Source organism: Haemaphysalis longicornis, unplaced genomic scaffold (genome assembly GCF_048455015.1).
Source record: "Haemaphysalis longicornis isolate Haplotype H1 unplaced genomic scaffold, Haemaphysalis longicornis Haplotype H1 scaffold_7, whole genome shotgun sequence".
Classification (NCBI taxonomy): domain Eukaryota; kingdom Metazoa; phylum Arthropoda; class Arachnida; order Ixodida; family Ixodidae; genus Haemaphysalis; species Haemaphysalis longicornis.
In genome coordinates this window covers 135,268,780-135,280,879 of record NW_027526422.1, presented here as the reverse complement: position 1 = coordinate 135,280,879, position 12,100 = coordinate 135,268,780, and the positions used below count along the sequence as shown (strand labels likewise).

At 47.6% G+C, this 12,100-nt stretch overlaps 1 protein-coding gene across 1 annotated transcript; it reads right to left on the bottom strand.

The window, feature by feature from the left end:
- Positions 1-3,502: 3,502 nt before the first annotated feature.
- LOC144147040 (uncharacterized) lies at positions 3,503-7,093 on the bottom strand. The gene is made up of 3 exons (XM_077679067.1): positions 7,047-7,093; positions 4,071-4,746; positions 3,503-3,634 (listed from the first exon to the last, which is right to left on the bottom strand). Coding segments are annotated over exons 1-3 (681 nt in total). The 5' UTR covers positions 7,050-7,093; the 3' UTR covers positions 3,503-3,632.
- Between the last annotated feature and the right edge of the window lie 5,007 nt (positions 7,094-12,100).

Here is a 12,100-nt window from a genome sequence, read left to right as displayed (position 1 = left end):
AGTTTTTTTCTCTCTCTCTCTCTCACTCGTCCGCCGTCCGCGCTCCCCCTCTCCCCTAGCAACGGCGCGGAGGAGGAGAGAGAGCGTGCGTAGCAACGGTCTCGGCGTAGCAACGGTCTCCTGCTCGGCGTAGCTGCGGGCGGCGCGCCGCTGCGCCGGTTCGCTTCGCGTTCCGTCCGCGTGAGGGCGCTCGCTCGTCGGCTCCGCATTCCGACGCTCGAGGGCGCTCGCGCGACGGCGCGCCGCTAACGTCCGGTTCCGTAAAGCAGTCGAGTTTCCGTAGCGCTTCGTCGTTCTAGACGGATCCTTCGCGGGCTTCGCAGTCAACTCCGCAAGCAACGGAACCTCAAAAAACGAGTGAAATACGATCCGAAGCGAGCATTCCACCCGTCGTTGGAGGTGTCGTCACCGCGGGAACGTCGTCGTCTACCGAAGACAAGGCCGCGTCGAGGAGGGCTCGCGACGCCGAACGCAGCGAGCGAAGCGGGCCGCGAACGCCGAACTCCGAGCTCGAGAAGCGGACGCGAGACGAAAGCGTAGAGCGGACGAAGGTGCGGAAGGTCTCGTCAACGACGCGGCTCGCAAGCGTCAACGCCGTACGTAACGTGCGCGTAACGTGCGAATGCCAAAGACTTTAACATAGCGCCCCTCCGGATCAAATCGGGTTACATCGGGTAAACTCGAGCATTCGCACTTTGCCATCTTCCCTGTCACTTGGGAAATGCTTGTCTTTTTGACTCTCCATAAGCGGTGCAACGGCTGACTCAAGCCCGCATTTCTGACGGTCGCAACGCGCTTGCGACCTCACACAAGTGGGATTTAAAGGAGTACTGACACGAAATTTTTATGTTACGTTTTTTTCGCTGCTATGCGTGCCTACCAGCCCACTAATCATAGAATTACAGATTAGACGGTCGAGCGCAGCGTAAACATTCATTTACGGCGTCGTTTATTCGTGCCAGTTTCGGTTTCGACAAAAAAACGCCGAGCGGCCGCCATGACAGCATGTATGACATGGCGTCACCAGTCTTGCCGTATCGTTGCCTCTCTGGAAGCGCGCGCGAGCGAGTGCACGCGCGCGCCCAGACCGGCCGAGGTCTTCGCCGTCCCCACAGACCCGGGCAGCACGACGTCAGTCCCAAAACCATGACGTGTACACACGCCGGAGCAGCGCGCGCCAACCACAGCCAGCGCGTCGGCTTCGTCACGGGAGCCCCGACGTCGGCAGTTTGGGGCACGTAGCAGATGATGTCACGTCGGCCCGCTCAGGGCTTTCTCGTGCGGGCGAAGACTAAAATGGATTTTAAGTATGTTCCGCTGAACGGTTGCTGTTGAAACTTGCTGGGAGATATCTCCTGATGAAAAAGAAGCGTTTTACATAGTTATCTCAGATTTGAAATTTCGTGTCAGTACTCCTTTAACCTCGCGCAAGTGGAATGCTTCGAAAAAAACAAAAAATAAGAAGCTGAGGACCTTTTTGGGGGAAGGGGGGGCGACCGCCCCCTTGCAACCCCCCCCCCCCCCCTGGTACCGCCACTACTTAAGTATCCACCTGTTTTTTTTTCTCGAATGAAATAAACTGATGTCGTTGTAGCGATGAAGAGCCTTTACTTCGCTAATTATGTTTTTTTTTTCGAAAATCCAAGGCGTACAGCAAAGTTGGCGGTTTACGCTATTGTGTATACATATTTCGAACGTTCGTCTGCTGGCATTTTTGTTTACTCTTCAGGTTTTGGGGAGATGTATAAGATGCATACTTTTTATTAGGCCCATCAATTTCGTGAAAATGGTACTTTCACTATTTTTTATTTCGTGGTTTTCAGAACTCAGTCCTCAAATTATCTCCATTTACGCTATTATAACTATTAACGTTGTTATTTCCGCAAAACCTGCATTTTTGTGGAAATGCAGTGCGTTACATAGTCCTCCCTGTGGGAGGTAATCGGCAAAGGATGCTAGGCCTTAAAACGTGCACACTATTGTAGACAGTACAGGGTTTTGCGTCCTGTTACACATGTGACAATACCTTTTTACTCCTGCCGTATTTCTAACGCCCTCATGCTCAACGTACCACCCGACATGAATAGCACACGTCACCCGTCTGATAATGTATCAACTATCTTAAACTGATTCTGGTTAGCAAAAAAACGGATGAGCTCGCTCATTCCTCTATTGCCAGAGTGGGCCGCGGTCGAAATCAGGTGGAACTAGGTACTTGTGAGGGGATTCCAGGATGGCACACGAGAACAATCACCTCGTCTTTCTTTGAGATGATCCCGCAAAAAAAAGTTTCTTCACACTACCGGGAAGTTAGAGAACGTAGATGACTGCGGATATTGTGGGCGCCTGGTCTATGGCGGAGGCGACAGCCACTTCTTCGGCTTCTAAAGCGTACACATGTCGCCAGATCCCCACGGCGAAGATGGTGTTTCCGTTCTCATTGAATCTTACTGCAACCAGAGGGCTTCGACTCGGATTTGAGGAGATGCGCTCTTGTAGTGGCCGCGTCCTGCCGTTCGCACGGAGAAACTGAAAAATGCTGTTCTGCTTAACAGCCCGTACTATATTTCTAAGCTAGCCGTGCTTGCTCGGTATTTGCTTGAAATGCTTGTACTTCGGTTCGCATTTGAGGAGATGCGCTCTTGTAGTGGCCGCGTCGTGCCATTTTAATTTTCTTTAAGAATTCAAAACGCAACAAATGGGAAAAATGGCTCTTCTAATGAAAGCATTAAGTGGTCTCACTAAGGACTAAGGCGTCATTTTCCTTGGTATAGGTGAGCAGCAGCCTATTTCCGCTGCGAACAATTCAGCCGACCTCGTCGCGTTCGATGTGCCTGCAGCAAGAGTTCAAACATTTCAAGCTAATACCGAGCAAGCACGGCTACCTTAGAATTATATGTCGGGCTGAAAAGCACAACATCTTTTTTCAGTTTTTAGATGATCGGATGATGGCCGGATAGCCCATTTTTAATCCGATGCGATGCTCTTGCAAATAAGCACGGGACATTAGAGCCACGAAGCGTAGTCATTTCACTGAGCTGAAAACAAGTTTGCGCAAGTAGGTAGCCCACTGTGGTAACTGTACACTAGGATGTCTCCGTGCGACAAGGTTAACAAACTTGTTCAACACTGCTTGTGGTGAGTCATGCCCCAAGTTTGGGTGGTTAAGAAAAAAAGTACAGCTGAGGGCCAAAGTCGGTGGCCAAAAAAGCATGCCTCCAACAATACTTAATTTTATGGGGATTATGTAGACGTGCGTACCAACGACAAAGCGCAATCAACAAGCGCCAAATTGGTGCGCCTTCTTGCTGTTCCTATCACGACGATATGTGAGGCCTTTTTGCACACTTTTGATAGCACCGCCTTCGTGCATTGTTGTTCGGAGCGCAGGAATTGAGACACGGTTCCAGAAGCACACGCATCTCAGCATAAATGCCCGCGACACTGTTTCCATGTGCAAGGAAAATTCATAGCATTCAACCAATCGACAAACGAAGACACGTTAGGAGCCTCAGATTTTATTTTTGCCTCCACATTCGGCTTGAGGGACCAAAGTAGAGACAACTTGGGTCTAAAATTTGTTTCATGTCCTAGGTTGTGTAAGCGGCTGTAATCACGTTCCGGTGAGAAATTTCTGGAAAGAAAAAAAAGATGAGGAGTTACGTTACGCCACAGATACTCCGGGCTTATTAGAGCTGAACCTCTCAAAATGAGGTGTATGGTCAAAACAAAACCCGACATCAATCGGAGTGCGACCGATTTGTTCAGAACGAATAATTCCAAAAAAATAATTTGAAATACCTGGCGCCATTCCTCTTTATAATAGAGCATCCTGATGAACAAGAAGGCTCATGGTTTAAGACCAAACATATTATAATGTCTAATTCTCTTCGAAAAATTACTCCAAAAAAGAAGTACTTTAAACATAATACTTTAACCCCAGTTCTGACTCAATATTCCCTGTAGTGCATTCTAGTAGTGCACAATATTCACTTCCTTACATAAGACAGTCAAATTATTCTTCTACCATTAGCAGATACCAGAGTATGCAACATCGGGGATGTACTTACACTTCTTCTTGCGGAGGAGGGTGGTGTAGTCGAAGGGAGAGCCAAGACCGTAGCCATAGTTCAGGCCGTAGGAGCCGAGGCCGTAGCCAAAACCGTAGTGGCCAGCACCATAGCCGTAGTGGCCAACACCGTAGCCGTAGACTGGGGCGGCGTGGCCGAAACCGTAGGAACCGACGACTGGGGTAGCGTGGGCGACGGTGGCCACAGCTGGGGCGTGGTGTACGGCAGCGTAGCTGGCGACTGGGGCGGCGTGGGCGAAACCGTAGGAACCGACGACTGGGGTAGCGTGGGCGACGGTGGCCACAGCTGGGGCGTGGTGGACGGCAGCGTACCTGGCGACTGGGGCAGCAGCGTAGGTGGCGACGGGGGCGGTGTGGTAAGCGGCGACTGGAGCAGCGTGAGCGACGGTGGTCACGGCTGGAGCAGCGTGGTAGGTAGACACAGTCCTAGAAACAGCTGGGGCGTAGCTGTAGCCGAGTCCGAGACCGGAGTAGCCGACACCGTGGCCCAGGCCATAGCGAGAAAGACCGTAGCCAGCATAGCCGAGGCGGGAGTAGCCAAGGCCACCATAGCCAAAGCCACCATAGCCAAGACCGTAGCCGAGGCCGTAACCACCGAAGCCGGTGTAGCCAGCGAAGGCGCTGGTGGCCAGAGCCAGGACAATGAAGGCGCGGATCTGGGGAAATAAATGGGGAAGATTGAGTTGCTTAGAATCATGAGTTGTATTTGGAGTTATTGTATTGAGTTGTATGGAGTTATTGCGGAACACTGAGTTTCTTATATTTGATAGATGGGAACAAATTGCGAGTTTTCAACATTCAAGAGAACATTAAATGGCAAGCGTTTTCTGGGTGCCTCGTATGCATTAGTGCTTAGGTTCCTTGCAATGCTTTTAAGGGCAGCGTGCCTTGCTTATGAAATAGGACAACTACTACAACTCTGTTTTGTGACAGAGGAAATTAAGCAATGTTATCGTAAATTGTGTGGTACACTTCACAAAGCACTTGCTGGCATCTTGTATACAACTGAATTTTCTCTTTACAAAACATTCGTATTCCAAATTACACCTCATTGTAAACAGAACCGTTTCTGCTCAAGAATCTTTATCATTTATTGAAAAGAAATAACAGAAGATGTGGTATAATTTATATCGCTTATACTGTGCCGTGACATATATTTGTTGGGGAGTGCGGTGCAAGATACGACGATAAAACATCAGGCTTCCCTTTGCATTAACGCCTACAATAGAGGGTGCAGACGAGTATGCTTCTCTTGTGATTGTGTGATTGTAGAGTTTAACACGCCGACGCACCGCAGACGATGAGGCGCGCCGTAGGGGAGGGTTCCGGATTATTTTGACCACCTGGGTATCTTTAACGTGCGCCGAAATCTCGTACACACGGGCGTTTTTGCTTATCGTCTCAATCAGAAAAGTGGCTGCCGTGGCCGGGAATCGAACCCACGACCTCGTGCTCAGTACGCTTCTCTTCGGCTATGGGCAAAACTCCAGACGCTGGAAAATATCGGCGTACTAAACGAAGTTATTTCGCGCCAGAGCATCTGAACTTAGAACGCGAATTGTTCATGAAGAGAACAGAAGTATTGATGCTTTGTATAACATTATTATTGGTATGTGATTATTATAAATTAACCGTGGAATAAAAAAAATCCGGGTAACCGTTAGGCTATGCGGGAAAGCGTTGTGTGGTACTGAGCGGACGTTTGCCGCTGCGTGAATGTTGGGACGGGCCGAAATGAAAAATTAAAGCCGTTCCACTCAATGTGAAAGCTGTCGGAAGTGCAGAGACGTGATTCCCCATAATGGGCTTTAGGGCCGTTCTCCGCTCACTGTTACCACCAAATGCAATTCTAATTTCCCGCCTTCCCAGAGCTCGCGCGCCCCCTGCCTGAAACTGCTCCAGCGGGAGTTCTGTTCTCTTTGTGCTTTTCTCCCCGCACGCGCTGACGTTGCACTGCCACATTTTGCTTTTACAATCCTAAAAACCATCATACCGGGCGTCCTTAACTAAAGGAACGTGGGCGCTGCCGGTTAGTTACGTATAGTTTTCCTCAAATATAGCTAGTTTTCTATGCGCTAAACAACGGGAAGATGTATAACAAGCGCCAGCGTTTCATGCGTTTCGAACGCTTATGCCTATATAAACTGCTTGGCTTTCGAATCCTCTGGGGTACGCCGCGAACAGCGTTACCCCGGGGCGCCGCCTTGGTGCTCTATATACTTCGTTCGAGCGAGCGAGCTAGGACGACAAGGCGAGCGCCTAAAGTGCGCTGCACTTAATAATCCGGGAGGAAGCGTTTGCCAATACAGATCTTCGGGTATGTTTTATATGGACTTCGTTATGACTACCGCTAAATAGTCCTAACGTTAAGAGTAACGACGTATTGAGCAAGGCCAACCTAACTGTACGATAAGCAGCGCATACCGTTAACATCCTTCCAACTGAATCGCTAACGCTACGCCTAGCGTCCGGGAATGCCTGGGTTGATGCATTGGGGAACACGCGTCTTTGGGTATATTAGGCTTAATAGCCTTGTCAGCCTTGTTATCTACTTGCTCGTAACCTTGCAAATAACCAAGTTTGAGCGATGTATAATTAATCGTATGTCAAGCTGTGTAGCAGAGTTACGTCGGTGGACCATGCAGTTTAACTTACAGCTAAGGTACGAAACGTCCCAGTGGAAGCAATCGCAACTAAATCTCTGCGTACACTCACTACACTGTCGTCATGTATGATCGCGTGAGCTTTTTACGTAAACAAATGCCTACGAAAATTCCGACCAACTTTGGCAAAGATCATTGCAGAAAAATATTTTTTAGCTATATATAGCTGATACCGCTCATACCGTTACAATCATTTTGGGATTAAATGTCGATATCGGCCCTTTAAACATGGTGTCTTCACGCTGCGGCACATTGCAACCTTAATTTCGGAGAATCTGAGAAGCTGAACTCACCATTCTCTCAGTGTTGTTGATGTACAACTGCTGATTCCGCTGCAGTTCCGGCCGCTTTTTATATAGTCGCAAAAATTGATCATGCCAGATCTACGTTCGCACGGTATGCGAGGGAGCGATCACAAAAGAAGGAATGGGCGTGTACGTACGTGCGGGAGCATGAGTACGAATTTTACGATCGGTGCGACTGGTGGTGTGTGCACTGCTTGAATGCCAAACAGGAGCAAAACGCCGGAGAAAGCAGTGCTAGTCGCGGCGCATCACGGAAAGGCGATGCAATATGACCATGAAACCCTTACGTGTACACCTGAAGGTCGTCATCTGCATTGAGTCCTGACAATGCCGACGAGAATTGAGTGTACAATTCGACAAATATAGACAGCGATTAAATGTGAAAATTGTGTGCATTGCTCTAGCTGCTGACAGAAACAAGGAACAAGTTGGTAATTTTAACGAATGGAAAGAATACATAGAGGTAAAAAGACAAAAAGAGGCAAGATACTTTTTTTGGTCCACTTGAAGTAAAAGCGCTCTCATAATGAAATCAGCCAGAGCCTGCTGCTCTAAAGAGGCCGGCAGATACCGCTTGTCCAAGTTCCATGGCGAACATGCATAAAACATGCAAATTTGCTAGTAGGACGTGAAGCGAGTGTAGCTACTTCTCTGTTGCTTTGTTTGCCTTTTTCTACCTATCACATTTATTATACATTGATATAGGGTGGCGAAAGGCATGTTGTAAATATGAATGTTTAGACTTCTTGCTGAAGTAGTTAAGGACACACTCTAAGAAATCATCACGGGTGATCTTCACCACAACGCCCCGTGACGACCACTCAGCTCGACCAATTATTCGAATTTGGCGAATGACTAATCCCGGCATCTGGCTACAGTAAAAAAAAAGAATTTGTGTTGGGACGACAGAGCACATGCATGCCTTGCGCTGTTGCCCCAAGCGAATAATCTTTTTTGCTTTTTTCTGATGCTGCACAGCCTTGTCATTCACCAAATTTGCACATTTGATCATAATAATTCTTTTTTTTTGCACGCCGCGGTGGCTCAGTGGCTAAGGCGTTGCGCTGCTGAGCACGAGGTCGCAGGTCCGATTCCCGGCCGGGGCGGCTGCTTTACTGATGGAGGCGAAAAGCAAAAACACCCGTGTGTACGAGATTGCGGCGCACGTTAAACATCCCCAGGTGGTAGAAATTAATCCGGAGCCCTCCACTATGGCGCGCCTCATCGCCTGCGTTGCGTCGGCGCGCTAAACCCCACAATCAATCAATCAATCAATAATAATTGATTTTTTAAACGAACGCTTCCGTAGTGGGACCAATGGCACCGTGTAAACAAGCTGATGCATTGCCGCATTGACCGGTTGTTCGACCGAAAAGCTCTTATAAGATATCTGGACACACGGGGCATTCGTGAAACCAGTCTTCCATAGTGTCAAAACAGTACAACAATATTGCCGCCAACCAAGCATTGGGTTTGTTTATTTTTGCTTTTACCGCCCCCCGGCTGCGCCGGTCTGTGTCATGTGTGTGCCAACGGAAGCGCGTGTTCCATTCTTTCTTTCTTTCTATGCCGCATGTGCTACCTCTTCTGATAGGGAGAGCGTTCCGAACTAACGTGAACTGCCTAGAATAATCTTTGTTCTTGATGTGAATCGACGGTTCGAGAAACAGTCGCGCCAAATGATAAAAAGCCTGCAGAGCAGACGCCGCGGGCTTCCATTCCACTTTCCGACGCTCGCCGACGTAAGTCAAATTGTTGACTGCTGCTTCGCCGTCTCTGTACTTTTTGAGTAGTTAGGGGAGAACTAGTTCACTCTAATAAACGTGCTTTTCTTTCAAGACGACTGCCTCATCTTCGGCTTCGTGACAATATACTTTTTTCTCATAAACCCCGTACCGGTATATATTTACATCGCTTGTAGATGCGTGTACATTGTGCGCAAAAAATCGTCCCATGGATGCGTTCTTCGTTTGCGATTTCGGTATTTGCAGGTTTGACGACCGATCTGACACACTTTCAGAGAAGGTTTGGCGCACTTTTAGCGACAATTTCGGCGCACTTTTGTCGTATTCGTGATGCTAGAAAGCGGTCTCGCTTCTCTGAACTTTCTTTAGGAAGGAATCGTAAATTTTTATGGGGTGTCTTTCTGAAGCCCACCCGCTGCGATTTATTCGAGAGCAGCCTAGCGATGAAAATTAAACCTTGAACCGCATGGCAACGGTCCATTAACTGCAAGTGTTCTAGCACATTCAGAAACCACTCGTGGAACAACGTACACAAGAGGCTCGCCGCAAAAGTTTCACTCACACAATTGTGCGGTCCTGCTTTGCGTCACATTGTCACGCTGACGAAGGGCAAATGAGTTCCTAAACAAGACGAACTCTCCAATTCCCTAAAACTTTGTGCGCTTCCATTATTATCAGTGCAACCTTATTTCTTGATATCATACAAGCCTGCCATCTTGTTTTCTCCGTTTCCCCTCCCCGTATACGTGTTTCGGTTTCTCAATATTCCTGGCTGATTTTTGACTTACTAGTCATTATTTGTCTTTCCTTTCTTCTTGGCATTGCCGCGCTTCAAAAAAAACGTTAGAAATTCTGCGTTTGCCTTATTGAGCAATTGGTAAAACAGTTAATCCCCATCCCTCACACCCAATCCATGTCCCAAGTACGAACACTGGGTGGACGGGCTGTCCAGCTCGGACCTCTCGACCCAGCGCATTCTGATAGAGAGACCCCGAGAAGCCAGCAACGATCAGGGCATCCCGGACTATCGGACGCCCCCCACGAGGCCGGTGGGCTCACCATCATGCCCAATTGAACCCAATATAAGGATGTGCATTCTCTCTCTCTAAAACTGTCTTGCCTCAAAGTTTAAAATTTTGCGTATGCATCAGCAAAGCTATTCTCACGAGGGATAATGGCGTTTAGTACTAAGTATATTTAAATTGCATTTCCATGGAAGCAGTGATAGGCGTTGCAGAAAGGAAGAGAGAAAGCCCAAGTAGCTTCTTCGCAGATCGTCATCCTCTTCCTTTTCGGCATTCTAACAGCCGCAACGTTTTCACAAGGCGCTTCCTCTTCCGGCGTCTGCGTGCGGGGCATCGTAACTGCCGATTTTTCCTCAGACATTATATATCGGTTTGGAACGTCCACCGTACGGTATGGGGTTTAAGTTCCGTCAACAACAGGCGTTTCCTCGTATACCTTGAAATCTCACATGCAGGCACTTTCTTGTACATTCCTTCCCGTAAAGCGCCAACTATGAAGGAATGAATAAATGAATGAATTCTTTATTTCCACTGATGTACATATATATATATATATATATACAGATATTTTCGTATAAAGTGGCGGGGCCAAGAAAAAAAGCTGTACTAGACAGCTTGACTAGCCCTTGGCCCCGTCGGGTACTAAGCAAAAACAAGGTGATGAGCACTTCAGACAACAAGTAAACGAGACAAAAAAATCAACAAAACAAAAAAGCGGGCCTCGTTACTGCACAACGGAAAAAAATTGTTAGTGAGTGTGTAGTCAACTTCTCAGCAAAATAATTATATCTTGTAGATTCGAATACATGCTACCCACGTTATATTTACTCAACCGGTTTAGCAATGAGGGTACTACGAAAGACAACATCTGTGAGCCGTAATTTCTTCTAGGGCATGTTATAATCCATTTGTCGGGTGGACGTGTAGGATAAGGTAGATTTCGCTTGGTGAGGTTTGCTAATTGAACAAAACTGTTTTGCTGGTGGGAACAGGAAGCTTTTCTATAGGCCGTGAATAAACGTATGTCGTATAAGGTTAGAACACTGCATTTATTTAGGATATTCAAGGCCGGTTCCATGGATTGGTCTAATTGAATATTGAAAATTGCTCTCAACTTCAACGCTCTTTTTTTGCAAAATAAATATTTTTTTTGTTTATTTGTCTGGGTTGTCGCAACATTCTTTGTATCGCAACATTCTACGTAGGAATCGCAACATTCTCTGTATCGCAACCACTCATGTTTTATGTGCACTCCGTCTTAGGAGTCTAAACGAAGCGGTGGTCCTTCAGGATTGAGGTCAAGTGAAATACCAGTCACAGGTCACGGTTTTAAAGGGTATTCAATGGTACCATCTTTCTCGGAGTGATAGTGTGATGAGTGTTTTATGCTTGCCTTTTATTCGACCTTCTTGTGCCGTAACGCCGGGGAGACTTACGGTCACTCTGTCTCTCATTTAATTGCTCAAACCCGGTTCAACGCAAGAAGGGGCGCCACTGCATCAGCAAGCACGCGATTCCTCCTCCCACCAGCGCTTCTCCGGCGCCCAATCATCGCGCCCCCTTGCGGCAAAAGAGAGACTTACAATCTTTGAGAGAGGGAGAGAGAAATAACTTCATTATGTTCATGGGTATTGAGACGTGGTGGGTGCCCCTAGTCCTGGGGTCCAGGCTCTAGGGCACAGGAGCCTACTACTATCTTTGAATACACTTATGCACTGCATGCTTCGCCCCTCTCCAGGTTTCACGTTAAGGTAGATGGCCCGGGATGTTTTGTTCAAGGCTTTTTTTTTGCCCTTGAGTGAACTGTCTACATGAGCAAAACTGAAAGAATGCGAATGCATCTAGGTGCTCGAAACCAAGCATGACTCCCTGGGAAAAGTACTATCCCAGACCCTAGAGAGGGCTGTGTGAGTTCATGGCCAGTTTTCTATTATTCTTTATCCATAAACCATACTTACCACACCAAGCATCTCTTAGCAACAACACTGCTACTTTCCTTTCGGCTGAAAACGTCTGCGTAATTTTGTTCCAGCTAACAGTAAAGTGCTGTGGATAAAAAATAAAGCTGCCGAAGAACTTACTCTCCCAGTAGGCCTAATTTAAAGTGTTAAAAACGGAAAGGGGGTAAGCGCGTCCCTGCGCAGAGCCGAGGAGAATTGTCGTAGTTATAAGACCAATTATGTGTGTACAGCATACAGGGTGTCCCAGCTATCATGCACCAAGATTTAAAGATATAGTAATGGCGTAGCTCGAAGAAAACCTAGTGCATAAT